General features: G+C 35.2%; 1 protein-coding gene across 1 annotated transcript in view; it reads right to left on the minus strand.

The window, feature by feature from the left end:
• LOC150086283 (transmembrane emp24 domain-containing protein 5-like) overlaps positions 1–19,282 on the minus strand; it is a 39,622-nt gene that overhangs the window by 10,354 nt on the left and 9,986 nt on the right. Inside the window, exon 3 of the mRNA XM_090374847.1 lies at positions 4,400–4,583. Within this exon, the coding sequence (XP_090230973.1) occupies positions 4,400–4,583 (184 nt within the window). The remainder of the gene's footprint in view (positions 1–4,399; positions 4,584–19,282) is intronic.

Below are 19,282 nucleotides of genomic sequence, written 5' to 3' on the forward strand. Positions count from 1 at the left end.
ATTTATAAAGAACTGGAACTGCATCAAACCCACAAACTGCAAAATGAACTGAGACCTGACCCGCACTGAGGTAGTTTTCCACTGAAAAGTGTAATAAGGCTGGTTACATTGTGGATCAGACCATGGGACTTCACCCCCAACCCCAAGTGATGTACCAACACAAGTTAACTTTACAATATTGCAGTATAATTATGGGGAACACCTACTGCAACTTATAAAAATATAAGAACTATTCATCAATTCATGCATACTACATTATGCCTTTAGCAGTTTTTGCCAATCTAAATGCAATTTAGATTGGCAAAATTGACGGGTGCTGACTCCGCCCAGTGTCACGTGTTCTCCTGAACATACGGAAACATCTGGTACGCGTGCCACCCGTGTTATGAATTTCGCTGTTAGAAATGTCACGTGGTGTTAATACTTGATTAGCATATTATTTAATTTTATCGATGCGTAATTATAAAACAAAAAAAGAAAAGTTGTTTGGTTTTGGAAAAGGCTGAATAATACGTATATCGGGGGTGTGGGAGCAGAGGCCCTCACAGAAATGGGGGGTCTGGGGGCAGAGCCCCCCAGAAAAAAAAAATCCCTCTATTTGCGTATTCGATTGTTAGTGACTTACTCTTTGGTTTCCCTTGGTTGAGACGGGTGTCTGTTGTATTGGGTGATTTTTTTTTTTCCTGCGAAATATTAGTTCGAAAATGTTGGGTTGTTTTGAAAATATAATTTGATTGATGAGGTGAGTGGTTTTCTGTCGTTTTAGCATTCCTGTTGGGCAGCAGCAATTTTCAGTGTTGCCCATGGTGTTAATTTTTTTTTCAGTGTTGCACGTGGTGTTAATTTTTTTTTTTAGATTTTAGATCAGTGATTATTAGATTGCTTGTGATTAATTTTTTGCTTTGCCTTCTTGCTCTTTAACTGATGATTTATTCCTGCAAAATATTAGTGCGAAAGTGTTGGATTGTTTAGAAAACATAATTCGAATGATAAGGTGCGTGATTTCTGTCCTTTTAGCATTTCTGTTGACGGGCATCAGCAATTTTCAGTGTTGCACGTGGTGTTAATTTTTGTTACAAATAATACTAATTACTTGTTTTTTCATGTTCAGGCAGAAAGGCAGGGGATCGGGATCCCCGTCTAGTAATGTACAGGCGAGAAGAATCAAGGGTTGCACGTGGTGCGAATATTTTTTAAACAAACAAAAAAAAAAAAAAAAAAAGGAAAAGCTGTTTGGTTTTGGAAAAGGCTGAATAATACGGATATTGGGAGTGTGGGGGCAAAAGCCCCCACAGAAACGGGGGTCTGGGGGGCAGAGCCCCCCAGAAAAAAGAAAAAAAAAATGATCCCCCTATTTGTGCTAAAAATAATAATCCCCCTATTTAAATTTCCTTAAAAATTACTGTTTTATTATTTTTTTTCCTTTTCAGCCAATCTCATTGTTAATGCTTGTAAAATATAGCTTAGAAAAACGTGCATTTTTGTTTGTTTTATTTTTAATAATTGTTCATTTGCTGTTCCTTTTCTTTTGTGAAAATTACCTTTCCCCCTTTTTTTTTTTCTTTTCGGTTGTATCCGACTTATTCAAATGTCACGTGATATTTTGTGATCCAGGAAAACCGTATTTTTGTAACTTGAACTTTTGAAATTATTGGATTTATCCTGTTTTCAGCCGCCGTATTTGTTGCTGTGCCACCTAGTACCGTTTGCCAAGGAGAATAGCGGGAACGCAGTGAGTGGGCGGAGTCACAATCTGTCAATCACTGCTTTCCCCCCTCTTCTCCTCGCCGCCATTTTGAAGGGTGCACCATCAACTAAATCTTAACCGCAATTTCACCCTTAAAAAGAATGTTGCATGTTGTTGTTTACAAATAATTATAGCTGAATATATTGTAACTGAAAAATATGATAGCTGGTTCCCTTCTTAGAGGAAAATGTTTTGTTTTTGAGTGTCCTATATGCACGTTTAATTGAGGAAAGATGGGAGAAATTGAACATCTACAGTAATTACTCTCAGATAACACTGTTATTTATAAAAATTTGTCTGAGGGAAAATACCACAGAAAAGAATACAACAGCTCAGTGGTCCACTTTGTAAACAATTGCAGTAGCTTGTTCCACTCTGGGCAGTATAGAGTTTGCTTCTGCTAGTGACTATTATGAAATTTGTGTTTTGCCATAAACTAGACTTTTTTTTTTTTTTTTTTTTTTTTTTTTTGATGTGAAAACATCTTTGGCAACACCTACTAAATTTTTTGGACTGAAGTAAAACCAACTGATAACAAAAATGCAAGACAGAAATGATGCAAATGACTTCAGTTCCTAAATGGTGCTAACTCAGTCATTAACGTTAATTTGGTAGAGTAAGTAGCAAGCATGAGCATAAAATGTTGCGTTGTTCATACTAAATATTTCAGACTGAAATAAAACCAATTGGTAATGAAAATGCAAGACAGAAATGATGCAAATGAGGTCACTTCCTAAAGGACACGGACACTAACTTAGTCACTAAGTAGCGGCAACAAGCATAAAACATTACATCATTCATAACTTCAGTTCTAGCTGTTCAATTTTAAAATTTAAATGGTTTTGATTTTCATTAATATATAAACTGTCATTACTAACCTCATTTTCAAACCTGTTTTTTTATCAATACGTATTATGCTGCAATTGGTAAATAACATATTAAAACTCAAAGATTATTAAATAAAAAAAAATATATGTGAGCAGTACTGTTTCATTTTGATAGCTAATTTTTCAGTTGGAGGAAGGGGTGAAGAGTCTTCTTGTATTGGGACAGTTTTTTTTTTAAGAAAAAATGTGAAGTCAGCTATAGCTTGCTTTTCTTTTTCAATCTTTTTTTCCCTCTCCTAAAATAAATCTGCAGCCACTCATCAGATCATCCAATTTTCTTTTAGCATTCAACTTCTTTAGATGTCCAGCTCCGTGTCAGAAACCACTTTTGCAGTATGAGTAGTAAGCATGTGTGTGAACGTATGCTCTCAGACATCCATAAATTGAAATGATGTTAATGAGAAAGAGTGTAACATGGCAAAATATGGGTTCTGTGTGTATATCTTTGAAAGTTAAATTTTGTGCATGTAATGGTGGTTCAAGATGTCAAATAACTATACATATTGTAAGATGGCACATTATAGCAGGATGAACTGTATGTATATAGTATAATATGGTAGAATATATTTATTAGCATTAATGAAGAATAAATAACATCTGACAGATATAGCTGAGTTGTCCACGTAAGGCCACAAAAGTAAATGTGCTTTGACTGACTGTGATTCAAGCCCAATTGGTAAATACAGTATAATTTTTGTATTTTCTCTCTCTCTCTCTCTCTCCCCCCCCCTATGAACCCTTCTAACCTTATGTGGTTATCCCAGAGTATAAACAGAAAATTTATTGATTTATTTTTTAGTTAAATCTACAGAGGACATGTTAGTAAATTCACTTGATATTGTTAAAATATATACAAGATAATAAACAAAATATCATCCAAGTTTCTTGCAATGACTGACTCACTTCCTAAGTCGGTTGTCACAAGAAACTTAGATGATATAATGCAACCCGACGCACAAGGCCTGTTTTCTAATACACAAAATGCTTATCACTGCATACCTATAATCTGGGTAACTTTTTCAGAGATTAATCGCCCATACTGAAAGGAAAAGCAGCAATAACGAGCTCTCTGTTTCTGTGATAATCACATGCAGTGTGGTATTACCAAAATGCATTAACCAGGCCTAAAGGTTATGTATAACTATAATATTAAAAATCTGAAAAAGTCACTCTGATTGTAAGTATGCAATGACAGGTATTTTTGTATATTATCCTGTATATATTTTAACGATCTCTAATATGAGTTTACCGATATGTACTCCAAAAACTTACGATAGGTACTCCAATGTGATAAACAATATGTACTCCAAAAAACTGGAAAGTTGCTGGAGAGGCCTTCATCCTGCAGTGGATTGAAAATGGCTGATGATGACTCCATAAACTTAACTCAGATAATCTCTACTCTTTGCTATGCTAATACACGTAATATATCATATTATACTATTGATTAAATATTGCAAATATTGCTATTGCAATGCACTAGCTCATAATCCATATAATAAATATTAGTAATTTTTTACTATTATTATATCCCCATATTATATATATATATATCATATAGTATATGAAATTAATAAGTAAATAATAACATACAACAGTATTATTCCAGTTACATAACTGAAAGATGTTTTTATCCTTTCCACTAATGAAGGTTATGGCACACTATTTGCAAAACACTGATATAGGTGATTACTCTAGATTTCACACTAATTCAAGAGTGTTTAGCTAATTATTAAAATGCAGATATTTTATACAGTTTACTCACTTTTATGCGACTTATTGAATCATTGCTGTACTGTAATTCTGGTAAAAATTCAATATCCATGTCACCCCAGTGTGCAGAATTATCCAGGTCTGTTAAAACCTCAAAATACACAGTCTTAGTAGAAAAATGGCTGAAGGTGTTATCAAAACAGATCTTGTAATCTCCAAATTCTCTGACATCATACCTAGTGAAAATTCATATCCTGATGTATCAAATTGTTTTTATTTAAAACGATATGAATATTTAAAAGTATATTTAAAGAATAATGTTGAATAGCAATCAGAGAAATACCAATTCGCCTAAAAATTCTCAAACTTTTTACTTTCTTAGGACATTATATTGTAAATAAAATTTCAGTAAAATCTTAGTAATTAAATTTCATAGCCTATTGATCCCCAGTAATTAACCCCTTTTAAAAAACATTAATTCATGTGATCCACTGGATGTAAAAACAATGCAACCTTGATATAACACCAGCATGTTACTATCTTTCACTGGGGAACAAGTATACTTGTACTATAGAATTTACCTAATTTTTTAAAATAAATATCAAAACTTTTATTTCAAAGTGACTGCCACTAAAATTGCAATGGTTTCATATGGGAAAGATTTACAATGGATGTAAAAAAATAAATAAATAAAAACACAAGAAGAAAGAAACATATATGAAAGAAGAAAACCAAAAAGCAAGTCAGCACATAATTACAATGGATAAGCAAGAACATAGTGTAAAAAATTATGGAAATCCTAGTCTTGAAACTTTATTAGACACGTTGGACAGACAACTTGTGTAGTCGAGACCCGCTAATTTTCATAAAATCGGACAAATGCTAACTTATTGTGATTTTCTCATTTTGAATTCAGAATAAATGGTGTGAATTTAACCAAATAGGATAGTGTAGGCTATTAAGTAGTATTTTTGGAATATTAAATTTTAGAAATATTATATTTTAACTCAGAAATTCTCTTACCTGAAATTTATTCAGGAATGACTGCATCCAGTTAAGATATAATCAGAATAGTATTGAATTGAAATAAACCCAGTAAGAGGATGAAGGAATAAAAGCAAGTTTTAATCCTAAATCCACATATGGGAAAATAATTAGAAGTATAAAGGAGTGAACACATGTTGAAGGCCATATTTATAGTCCGGGCACGTTTCATTACTGTATTTCAAAAGCATGGGGGGGGGTTGAGTAGGCAAAAGGAAGAGAAGCAGGATAGAAGGCAAATTCTTGTCCCCCCTCGTATTACACTAATAGTTTGGGAATTTTAAAACTTTAGAGATTTAGAACAGCTTAAAGGGTTTTTTTTTTTTTTTTTTTTGTGAGAGAGATACGAAAGTTGCCACTCAGAAATCCAGATGTTCTACCCGCCCAGTTAGTTTAACTTCTGTTCCGGGTAAAATAATGGAGTCACTGGTTAAAGATGCATTGCAGGATCATCTAGACAAGACTGTAGCAATAATTCAGACACAGCATGGGCTTGTTAAGGGAAAGTCTTGTCTGACAAATTTGATTGGTTATTATGATGTGGTTAAAAAGGAACCGGATGCAAAAAATAATTTTGATATCATATACTTGGATCCGTAGCCGAGTGGGCAGGAGCGGGAGTGCAGTAGCACACGCTCTCTGAGTAGACCGGGGTTCAAGCCCCTGACTGCTGAATACGGTCGATCTGCCAACCCGCACTGGACCAGCGTGGCAGATTATGGTCCATTTCCCTCAGCATGAATTGTTGAGGAGGCTTCCATCCTGCAGTGGGTTGATAATGGCTGCACTTTACTTTTTTTTTTTTTACTTGGATTTCAGGAAAGCTTTTGACACTGTTGCGCATGGAAGACTACTGTACAAATTGGAGCAGAATGGTATTAAGGGTAGTTGCTACAATGGATAAAAGGATGGTTGAGTGGGAGAAGACAGAGGGTGGTAATCAATGGGTGCTGCTCTTCGTGAACTAATGTTATTAGTAGAGTCCCACAGGGTTCGGTGTTGAGTCCACTGTTGTTTTGTATATTTATCAATGATATTGATGAAGGTATATCAGACTTAGTATCGAAGTTTGCAGATGATACAGAGGTTGGCAGAGTTGTTAATGACAGTAATGGCAGTGTGTTACTGCAACAGGATCTAGAAAACTTGGGCAGGTGGGCTGAGAAGTGACAACTGAAGTTTAACATTGACAAATGCAGAGTACTGCGTAAGGGTAGAAGTAACCCCAGAGAAATGTACCAACTGTGTGGTTCTACACTGAAGGAGGTAGAAAATGAAAAAGACCTGGGAGTAATTGCACAGTCAGATATGAAGTTTTCTGAGCAATGCAGACAGGCTGCCAATGCAGGTCATGTGGTGTTGTCAATGATTGTTTGTTGTTTGTTATTTGGTTTTTAGGAGCATTAGCAACTAAGGCCATATTGCTCCAGGGATATGCGGTGGTCATTCCCTGACCTTTCCGCATCCTCCGTATTTGGTGGTCACGGGCTCGAACCCCGGTCTAATCAAGAAGCGTGTGCTACGCGCTGCTGCTCCTACTCACATGGCTACGGAGGCACCAATTGTCATGATATACAGGAATTTTGTTAGCAGGGAAAAGGAGGTGATTGTCCCTTTGTATAAGGCTATGGTCAAGCCACGCCTTGAGTACTGCGTACAGGTCTGGAGGCCTCATTTTAGAAAGGATGCAGATTTGCTTGAGGGTGTACAGAGAAGGGAACAAGATTGGTGAGGGGAATGAAGGGATCCTCTTACCAGGAGAGGCTTAAGTTCTGCAAATTGCAGCAGCTGAAGACTAGGCACCTGCAAGGTGATCTGATTGAGGTGTATAAGTCCTTGAATGGGTTGAGCACGCTGAATTCTGATGGGATTCTTCCACTTATTCAGATTACGAACCTAAGGGGGCTTAAATTCAAATTGAGGAAAGACAGATGTAGAATAGATGTGCGGAAATTTGCCTTTAGCCAGTTTCCACAATGACAGATGGAAGTTTGTTCCAGGAATTAATTCCTGGAACAAACTTCCATCTGTCATTGTGGAAACTGAGAGGTTAAATAAATTTAAGGAGGAACTGGACAAATATTTAGAGGGGATTGTTTTGTAATTTTTTTTTTTTTTTTTGGCTGATGCTCTATAAGCTCATATGCATGATTTCTTGCATCACATGCCACTACTACTACTACCACTACCCCAGGTGCCTTTATGTTTATCTTCAATAATTTCTCCTCCACTTTGCTCTCAGTTATTACAAAATCATCTAGCTCACTGCCAGAGATTAATACACCTCTGGCATTCCCCAAATAACTCCTCATGTGTGAATGTAGATGCAAAATACTCATTTAGTTTGTTAGCCACCTGAGCAGGATCATAACAGTTGAACCACCAATATCAAGTGGACCAATCCGATTTATCCCCTTCCTCCTAGAGTTTACATAAGTAAAGAACTCTTTGCCAAAGATTTATCATAATCTGCCTTTGCCTGCCTAACCTCCTTTGTGACTTGGTTACAGACCAGCTTATATCTATCACAGGCTTCCATGTCACATGTTAATTTATATGTATCCCATGCATTTTTCTTCTCTTCCACATGTCTCATTAGTTCATCTGACATCCATTTAGGCCTAAATCTTGAACAATATTTCTTAGCTGGTATGAAAAGCCTAGTAACTTCCAAGATTAGTACTTTGAATGCTTCCCATTTTGAATTTGCTGTGGTAACATCAGTTGGTCCCACCGTATAGAATTTAAATACCGTCTCATAGCACTGTTGTCACCTTTACGAAAGCAAAAATCTCTCCCTCTACCCCAGATGGTAGTTACCTCTTTAAGTAAATCCCACTTCAACACACTATGATCACTGCCACCTAGTGGTTCCTTTATCTGCAGATTCTTAATGCATGAAGAATCACTACTGATAATCAGATCAACAGTATTACTCCTTGTTGCCTCCCGAACATGCTGCTATAGAAAATAATCATCCAATAAATCCACAAAAGCCTTGCTAGCGTGTGAGTGACCAATCCACAAATTCCAGTCAATATCTGGGAAATTAAAATCCCCCATTATAACACACTCTGATTTACTGGCCTACTGTACTTCTCTGTACAGCTGTTTATTATACTCATCAGAGTCATTTGGCCTATAACACACTTCTACTCTCAATTTTTCTTTCCCAGTGCTTATGTCACACCAAACTGACTAGACACTGCACTGTCCAGCCATAGACTTGCTGTACTTCCTTGGATTTTGTGTTTCTTAACTAATAGCATAATCCCTCCTCCCTTCCTGTACACATTGTACTTCCCAAATTCCAGTTCTGCATTCCTTATATCTGTATGACACTACACCTCTGATATCCCAACAATAACTGTGATGTTTTGATCAACACTTCAAATTCATCAAATTTATTTACCAAACTCCTAGCATTGGTGTACATGCAAGTATACAAGCACCTGTTCCCATTCTTAGCTACCCTAACACAGCCCATGTATTGACTTGTTCCGCAATGACTCCCAGCAGTCTCTGGAATCCCCTGCACCTTCTTTTCCAGGCTGCTGCTCATTCCAATAGAAGCAGTGCAAGAATCACTTTCACCTCTGCCAGCGGCTACTGTTTAATCTATTAGACCGTTTATCCCCCCCGCAAGCCAGCAGTTTTCCGACCCACCTAACATTGCCTCAATAGCATCAGCAAATATTCTTGCACTCTTTCTATTTAAGTGTATCCCATCCCTGTAGAAGCAGTCTCTCCTGTTAACAAGCACAGAGCAGGCTGAGAAAAATTCTACCCCTTGAGCCTTGCACAATCTCTCCAGGGCCAAATTGATCGACAAGGCTTTCAACATTTACCTCTCCTATTGTGTCATTTCCATAAGATCTCTAATTACTTCTTCATTTTCTTTGCCGTTTCTTCTAGACGGCATTCAGGGTTGATACCGTAATTTCACTCCAGGTAGAATCGATATTTTTAACAGCTTTGTAAATGTCACATTCTTTCCTTCAAAAATCACCTCCTTATCCATGCTAGCAAAATTTCTGTATATCATTGACAAAAACCCACAAGCTGTCCTAGTCTGCATTGGTCGGAGAACTTCATATTTGACTGCACAAGTACCTCCAGGTCTTTTTCATTTTCTACTTCCCTAAGCATAGTACCACAGAGTTAGTACTGTGTGGTACTATGCTTAGGGAAGTGTATAATCCCAAGTACAATTAACTTGGGATTATTGCTACCCATATGCAGTACCTTGCATTTGTCAATGTTAAACTTCAACTAGCATTTCTCAACCCGTCTGCTTTATTTTTCTAGATCTTGTTGTAATAGCTTACCCTGATTACAGTCATTAACCAACCTTTGTATCATGTTGTATATGAGCTGACGTGTTCCAGTGATGTTATTGTAAAAATGTAATTAATGATAGTAAGCCTGCACATTTGGAATACTAGAGAAACCAATCCTATCGGACATAAAGCAAACATATTTCACCTGGCAATCTTCTTGGCAGTGTTTAAATACACTACAGCAAGTCCTCGACTTACGCGATTAATTCGTTCCAGCAAATTTCCGCACAAGTTGAAAAACCACATAAGTCAAATAGTGCTTAAATACGATCTATTTTTAATTGTATATTTGTTTGAAAGGAAAATTCAAGCAAATCAACTTCTATTTATGAAAACCTTTTGGAAATAAAACTTTATTCAATATCCTATCGAGTACATACTCATACATAAATATAAAAACTATCTAATTTTGCTGAAAATACCCATTCTATACTAAACATTTAATATGTTCTCAGACTCTGGAGATTTTGATGGTGTCTTGAAGTACTTGTCCAATGATGTCTGCACTGCAGCTCTTTTTTTCTCATTGTAAATCAGTTTGTAGCATGCAATTGCATCATGCACCATTCCAATCACTTTTTCAAACCGTTCGGCATCTGATCCTGAGCTTTTAAGCCAGCTGGTCCTTTGTTGATCAAAGTCAGCTAGTCCTTCCTTATTCTTTCTTCACATTCTTTCCTTCATTCCTTAATTCCTTTCTATAATGTCTGCCATTTCCTTAGTATCAAATCGTTTTGATGGTTCAACTGCTTGTATGTCCTCTGAAACCTTGTCTTCATTTTTATGGCCATCAAAAACTCCATTAAATCTTCATTGCTTAATTCCTTTCTATAACTTTGCAACAATTCAATAAAGTCATTTTCCTCTAAATTTAATTCCACTGTTCTGGTCATTTCCACAAGATCTCTAATTACATCTTCACTTCCCAAAGCATCTTGAATGAACTGGGGGATGAATTTCTTCTAGATGGCATTCATGGTTGATACCATAATTTCACTCCAGGCAGCATTGATGTTTTTAACAGCTTTGTAAATGCCACATTCTTTCCAGAACTGCTTCAATGATCTGGCATTCTGTCCTTCAGTGGCCCTTACTGTCTGTCTAAACATTGTTCATAGATAATACTTTTTGAATGTCTGTATTAAACCCTGATCCATGGGTTGAATGAGGGAAGTTGTATTTGCAGGCAAAAATATAACTTTTATGTTTTCGTGATAGTCACACAGTTGTTGGGTGACCAGGTGCATTATCAACCAGCTGTAATATCTTAAATGGTAGGTTGTTTTCTTGGCAATATTTTTTAACTTCTTGCACAAAATGATGGAGAAACTAGTCCCGAAAAATTTCTTGTGTCACCCATGCTTTTCGATTGGACTTCCACACAGCAGTAGCAATGCTTTTGAAATATTTTTGAATGCCTTTGGATTATCACTATGGTAAACTAAGAGTGGTTTTATTTTGCAACCTCCAGCAGCATTTCCATCAAAAAGAAGGGTTAATCTGTCCTTCGATACCTTAAATCCTGGCATAGTTTTTTTCTTCTTGCGATATGTAAGAACAATCTGGCATTTTTACCAATATAAACCAGTCTTGTCTACATTGAAGACCTGTCGTGGTTGGTAATCCTTGTTTTTGATGATTTCTGTCAAAGTCTTGGAGAACTCCGTAGCTGCTACTATGACTGCACTAGCAGCCTCACCTGTAACTTTGATGTTATATAGTTTAGCATGGCCCTTAAATCTTTGAAACCATCTGTGGCTTGCAATGAATATTTCACTAGCAACATTCTCACCACGCTTACACTTTATTTCTTCAAAAAGACTCAAGGCTTTTTCTTGTATGAGCATAAGACATCGGCATATCATGTTGTTTCATGTCTTCTATCCAAATCATCAACCATTTTTCCATTTCTTCTATTAATAAGCCTCTTATTTTGATATGATTGTAGACTGCATTGGCACAGAACTTTTTATGTGCTGCATAATCCAAACTTTATTTTTTATAATGATTCTAACAGTTGACTCATTCATTTCGTAAACACATGCAATGTGCACAAATTTCTTTCCATTTTCATGTTGTTTAATGATTTCAATTTAGTCTCTATAGTTATAATGTGCCTCTTCTTATTACTATGATTACTATTCTCACTATTTTTTCTTTTCGCACACATATTTAGAGTTTATATTTATTTTTTTTACAAGTATAAGCTCACAAGATACAACTTACACTTAAGTGGTTAAGGTGAAAACAAAGTGCCGATGCCACTATCAATTCATATTAGCAGACACTAATGCAATCTAGTATGCTTAAAGTGGCACTTGATGGATGCCACAGCTAGTCGTAAGTAGAAGTAGTGCAACTCCATATCTACAAATCTGCGTAAGTCGATGACTTACCATATATTGTTCAGTTTTGCATATCATAAGCAACTTTACTTGGATTCTTGAAAAGGGAAGATAATTTTGAATATGAAAAAAAAAAAAAAACCTACCCATGTCACTAATTTTGTTTGCCAATTAACTCTGATATGGTATATAAACTATCATTCCATTCAAATAAAAGAGGCCATAACATAAGATAAACACCAAAAAAAGAATCCCCTATAAAACTATAGGGATAAGGTAAATAAAGACAAGAGAAGCATGGGAAAAATCAGCTAATTTACCCGGAAAATTAGTTTCCCAATACTGCAATTTAGCACTGCTCACTCAGTAAACAGACGGTAGGTGTTATTGGTGTGGAGCAGAAGTCGAGAACGATATATTGATTGATAGGTAGGCATGGCAAGCAATAAAATGATTGGTGGCGGGCATGACAAACAACAAGCTACAGTGTAGTTATTGGTTGGCATTATGATGTGAATTTATGAGTAAAGAACAGTGCATAATTATTATTATTATTATCTATATGGTGCAAGGAAGCCTGAGGCTTATGCTGCACCAGCCAAAAAAAAAAATTACTGAGTTACCCTAAGAGAGAGAGAGAGAGAGAGAGAGAAGTAAAAGGGAATCACCAAGAAAGAGAAGAATGATGATCAGGACCCTGGGTGTCCCAAGCCCATAGTCACCAAATGTGAGCCCCTGGGGTTAGTTTTTGTAATGAACAGTAAACAGATAATAGTAACGATGAATCTTTTAAAGATGGAAGAAATTTGTAAGGAAAATAAAACGTTGCTTGATTTTTTGATGAAAACAAAATTAATAAGACCGAAATTATACTGTTTTAAGTGCAATGATTATTTTAAACTAAATGAATCATGAACAGGGTCATGTGGAAAGTTCTGGTATTGTAAAAAATGTTCTGCACAAGTTTCTTTATTAAAACATAGTTTTATGGAAAATACAAAACTTCTATTAAAAAAGATAATATATATTATATACTTTTGGTCAACGTGCACGCCAGTAACTATGACAGCATTCCATCTCTAGATTTCGAAAGTAGCAGCAATTAAGTTTTATAAGAAACTAAGAGATATTTGCAAATTGCAGTTGTTAAAAAACCCATGAAGTTGGGTAGATTGGGGAAAACTGTAGAAGCAAACGAAACTGTATTGGTAAAACCAAAACATCACAGAGAACGAAATTTAACTGCTAAGAAGAAATGGATGTTTGGAGTATTTGAAAGAGAATCAAAATTCGTCTTCATGAAATTCATAAAAAATTGGAAACCAAAAACTCTTATGCATTATTAAAAAACTAGTGAAGAAAAATACTACCATCACATAACAGATGAATTGCATGAATATAGGCATATTAAGTCCTTAGAAAAAAATAATTACAAACATTTAATGGCAAAACACAAGGTATCCCTAGGGGGCTCACATATGGTGAGTATGAGCTTGGCACACCCAGGGTCCTGAGCTGGATATCATCATTCTTCTCTTTCTTGGTGATTCCCTTCTACTTCTCTCTCTCAGGGTAATTCAGAATTTCTTTTTTTTTTTTTGCCCGGTGCTTCCTTGCACCATTTGGCTAATAATAATAATAATATTTTGTAGATCCACATACAGGAACACATACGAATAACATCGAAACCCAATGGAAGAGACTAAAAAGTGTGACTAAAAGACTAAATGGCAGCTGTAAAGATATGTTGATGGGTCACATGAATGAATATATGTGGTATTAAATTTATGGGAAAAATCATGAAGATACTTTTCGAAATATTATTACTTAAATTGTGAATTGCTATTCAGGTCCAACTATATGATTTATATTCATGAATTTTTTTTTTTTTTTTTTCAGAAAGCGTTCCGTTCCGTTCATTTTTATGTTCTTCATTATGTTTTTTACTCATTATTAAAAGCAGATTTTTGGAGTTTGAATGTTTTTACTATATTATTGATTTAGGTTTGGTTACAAAAAAAAAAGGAAAAGGTTTCCTTATATTTTGTGACCTGACCTTAAAAGGTCAGGTTAGGAAATAATAGGAAAAGAAAGATTCTTTTTATATATATATATATATTGTGAATAGCTATTGAGGTGTTGATTGACGTTAAGATACGTGTGTATCCGCGCAAGAATCTTTAAAAATAAAAATACAGTAATAAAAAATTAATATTTTGTTAATAAACAATTTATGTGCTAGTCCACCCATGATTCTAAAGAAAAAAGGTCAGGTTATCCCCCTCTACTTTGGGAAGGGTTCAAACTCCCATGGGATTCAAGTGGAGGTAACTTGACTTTTTTCACCATTAGGGCATATTACTGAACAACAAAATAAAAATACAAGTAATAAAAAAATTTATTTTTTGTTAATAAACAATTTATGCACTAATCTGCCCATGATTCTAAAGAAAAAAGGTCAAGTTACCCCTCTACTTTGGGAGGGGTTCAAACTCCCATGGGATTCAAACAGAGGTAACCTGACCTTTTTTCACCATTATGGAAAGCGTTCATTAGGGCAAGTTACCATTGAGGCAAGTGGCCATTAGTGCTTCTGAGATTAGGGCAAGTGATACTAAACCGATGTTGTCCGTCTGTTGTGTTCACGCACCAATCAGCACACTGTTTGCCACGCCTACCTGTCAATCGATATATTGTTCTCAACTTCAATTTTTTATCTCATGCACAGGAAAAATTACAAAAGCATGCAATTTAAAAAATTTCAAAATTATAAAATTACAAAAAAAGAGGAGACTGGCATAACGTCGGTAAGTTTTACCTCTCGAGCATCATTGCCAGAATTGATGTCTACTGCTGATAAGTATGCAGCTGTGGAGACTTAAAAGGGGTTGGCCACTCAACCTTAAGAAAGAACATATTAATGGATGACTCGATAGTGGCTTTTTTCTTTTCATCGTAGATTTCTTTTTAGCAAGCAAGCATATCATTCACCCCTCTGTTAACTTTTAAGAATCGTTCGCTGTCAGGATCCATCTTCTCAAACCTCACCATTGCCAATGCAATTTCACAAAATGCCATTGCCATTTCTCTGTTGATGAAGCATCTTGGCTCCTCATTTGGTTCATCTTAGCTTCATCAGCATTTTCTTCTTTCACTATCGCTGTCTGCAAGTCAATAGGTTCTTTGTTAGATAATTCCTTCTCTTCTTCCTATATTAACTCCTCCACGTCTTTGGCAACAACCTCCAACTGAAGTAGCACTGCAACCTTTACAATCTTATCTGTAACCTCTTCATATGATTCGTCTACTTCAAACCCTTCGAAGCCTTTTACGTGCCGTGGGCATATTTTCTTCCATGCGCCATTTAAACAACTTTTAGTAATTTCCGCCCAGCCCTTATTAATGTTTAAGATGCCATAGTAAATATTGTAAGATTTCCAAGTCTCTTAACGTACAATTTTTCTCACCGTCTACTGCAGACAATGCCTGAGAAATCATTGTGCGCAAATAGTATGCTTTTAAATTTGAAATAACACCCTGATCCATAGGTTGGATGAGTGAAGTAGTGTTTGGCAGTAGAAATACGACTCTCACATTCAAATTGAAATCATCTAGATGTGTAGGATGTCCAGGAACATTATCTAATAGAAGCAAAATATTGAAAGGAACGTCGTTGTCTTTACAATATTTTTCAACCTCAGGAATGAAGCAGTATTTAAACCAATCTTCAAAGAGAGATACTGTTATCCATGCTCTCTGGTTTGATCAGAAATGCACGGGTAGGTAACTTTATTGATGCCCTTAAATGCACGAGGATTTCCAGAACGATACACAAGCAGTGGCATTAATCTGTAATCTCCCACTGCATTAGCCCAAAGCAAGAGCATGGCCCTATCTTTTGAAGCCTTGAAACCTGGCATTGTCTTTTCCTCTTTGGCAATGTATGTTCAATCCGACATTTTTTTCCAATACAGAGCAGTCTCATCAACATTAAAAATTTGCTGTGTTGAATAGCCAGCCGCCTTCATCAATAATTTTTTTCCAACACATCACAAAATTTCTCTACAGCTGCAGAATCGGCACTAACGACTTCACCACATACTTTAATGTTTTGGAAACCAGAACAATGCTTGACCACAAACTTGGCTTGGGGTTCGCTGTACTTATCCTTAATATCTTCATAAATACTTCTTGCTTTTGCTTGAAATGGCCAGGGGCACTTGCTTGTGAATCTGATTTTCCATCCATATTATTAATAGCTTTTCCATCTTCGATATAGCACCTGAACGCTGTTTTGTGATTGCTGTTGATCTTAAATGTGTTGATCCTTTAACACAGTGCTTCTCAAACTTTTTTGGATCACTGCCCCCTAAAAAAAAGCCCTCACCAGGGCATTTTTTTTAGCCCACCAATATAAAGTGAAGCTAAATAATGAAATGAATATTTGTCTGTTTGCCTCCAAAAACGTAAATGCAGCCCTGCATGTATGTGTGTGAATTATAAAGAAAACTATTTACTGCACTTTATTCCTTCTTCATAAAAAATTACAACTACATAAATAAAGTCAGTTATAGTCACTTAAATTAAGTCATAAAAATTAAAGTTAATTACATAAATAAGTCATGATATTAATGGAAATAGTTAATTATATTTTAATATTTAATGCAATGGATGAGCTTGATGGAGATTTATTAGCTTATCAATATTAGGTTTAATATCTGTAAGTAGAAGTCATAAATCGTCACGTTTAACAACATCCAGACAATTTATTTGTTTTGTCAGCAATTGAGATACAGCAATGAAACCAGTTTCGACTAGATATGATGTTGGAAAAGCAATAAGTAATTTTTTTATAATTCCCCACAATGCAGGATAATGGTCAGGGATTTTCTTTTGTAACCAAAATTCCTTATATGAATTTTGAAATATTGGCTTCAGTTCAACTTCATTTTGTAACTCAATCAATTCTTCTACAAAACGTTCACCATTGTCATTATTTAAAAAAAGGATTTATAACCCAATCTGGAATTTTCAAATTAAGGAGCTCTTCGAACCTTTCCTGCATATTTCTGTGCAACATTTCTAGATGATTACAAAAAGTTAGTAGTTTCATCAGCTATTTTTCTTTTTTCTCTATTTCCAACAGATTTGGAAATTAATACAATTCACGTCGTCCTAAGTTGCGCATAAAAAGCTTTAATTTTGAAATAAATGCTGAAATTTGAGTTTTCGCCTTAATAAGAGTTACATCTTGTCCTTGTAAATATAAGTTTATCGAGTTGAAGCTAGTAAATAAATCTGCAAGATAAGCAATATCAGTTTTCATTTTCTTGAGGTCATTACTAAGATCGTTGTTCTTATCTTCAAAAAACTCGACAACAGTATCAAAGAGTTCATAAAATCTGTTGAGACAGTTGCCTTTTGACAGCCACCGAAACTCGGAGTGAAATAGCAATCGTTCAAAATCTTCACTGTTTTGATCACAAAGCTTTCGAAATATACGATCATTCAAAGAATGTGCTTTAATTCTGTTTATAACAGTAATAACAGTTTGTAGAGAATTGTGCAGTTGATGACCAAGTTTTTTCGCAACTAAATGCTGACGGTGAATGACACAATGAACAGTAATAATATTTGGCACAGCATTTTTTAAATAAGTCATAAAACCCTTGTAACAGCCAATCATTGATGGTGCTCCATCCACTCCCCCGTCACCCCCATCGCCCCCTTTCATGCCTAACAACCCCCATGGATAATTCAAACGCCCCCCCCAGGGGCGATATCGCCCACTTTGAGAAGCACTGCTTTAACATGTTCTTTTATACACACACTATTCCTTTAAAAAGTATTCGCTGTTGAAGCAGTGAGACCTAATTCCCTTGCAATAGATGACAAACTTTGTCCTGCTTTGTACTTCTTAATCATTTTCATCTTCATTCCTAAATCAATTTTGTTCTGTTTCCTGGCACTGCCAGCACTTGCACTTTCTGTTGGTCTCTTTCCCTTCATCATTGTAATACATAAATAGGAATGAAGAGAAGTTTCTGAAAATGTTTTTTATATGATTAAAGATTCCAGTGATGGGGAACACATTTCACCATAATACCATAATGTAAAAACCGACAGAATTCCAGTTACAGGTATTATTGCAAATGCAATAAGATCGAGTTTACTACCCATTTATAATAGATTGCACTAAGAGAAAAGGCCAATAAACTAGAAAGTGCAAATTGTTTTCATTGTTTTTTGGTCGTGACCTCCAGAAACGTGCTTTAGAAAAATATCACAAAGGCGTTCAAAATTGATTCTTATAACAGAACATATAACGATGAAAGTGTAGTGCAATTTCGCAATTTCAATTATAAATATGACCTTTTAGAGAGATAAATAGTTTAGTAATATAGCAAATTTCCAACTTCCAAAGACTTGGAACAAATTACAAAAAAAAAAAAAAAAAAACAATATGTTATTGGGTTCACATTACGATATTTTCACAATACAGTACCTCTATTTATCCCTACAGAGGCAAAATACGTTTCCATATTTTTTTCAGTTTGCACCGGCTGGCAAACATTTACGTACAGCTTAATTTGCATAAGTCGAGTATTATGTAAGTCGGGGAGTTCCTGTGCTTATGATATGCAAGACTTGAACGATATAGTGAATTTAATAAATTATCAATAAAAATTCTTTCCAATAAAATTTAAGAAATCTCCTGCTTTGTGAAAATCAAAAGTTGGCAGGTATATACATGGTAAAACTTAAAAGGATATATCCTAAATTTTATAAACTTTTAATATCTATATAATATCGGTGTAGATACACCATAGACAACTCTTAAGAAACTACGATGGTAGTTTGTGTGGGGGCATCATTTTATAAACTTTTAATAAAAAATTTGTAAATTATAATTTAACATAATTAAATATAAAAAATTATATAATTATATACCCCAATATATTTTTGCTCAAAGTACAATATTTAATATACTACTAAAATAAATATTTAATATATGCTAAATTCACTATATACTTTGACTATGATACAAGCAGTTGTTGTTGTTGTTGTTAAATTTGTTGGTGCATCAGCAACTTAGGCTATAATGCACAATACAAGCAGTGAAAATTTGATTAATGGCATTCACTGAGAATAAATAGCAACACACTTCTTATCGGGAAGTATAATATATCTGAGGGCAACTTGTGG

This window comes from Mastigoproctus giganteus, chromosome 5, assembly GCF_048544385.1.
Source record: "Mastigoproctus giganteus isolate SK-2022 chromosome 5, ASM4854438v1, whole genome shotgun sequence".
Lineage (NCBI taxonomy): Eukaryota > Metazoa > Arthropoda > Arachnida > Uropygi > Thelyphonidae > Mastigoproctus > Mastigoproctus giganteus.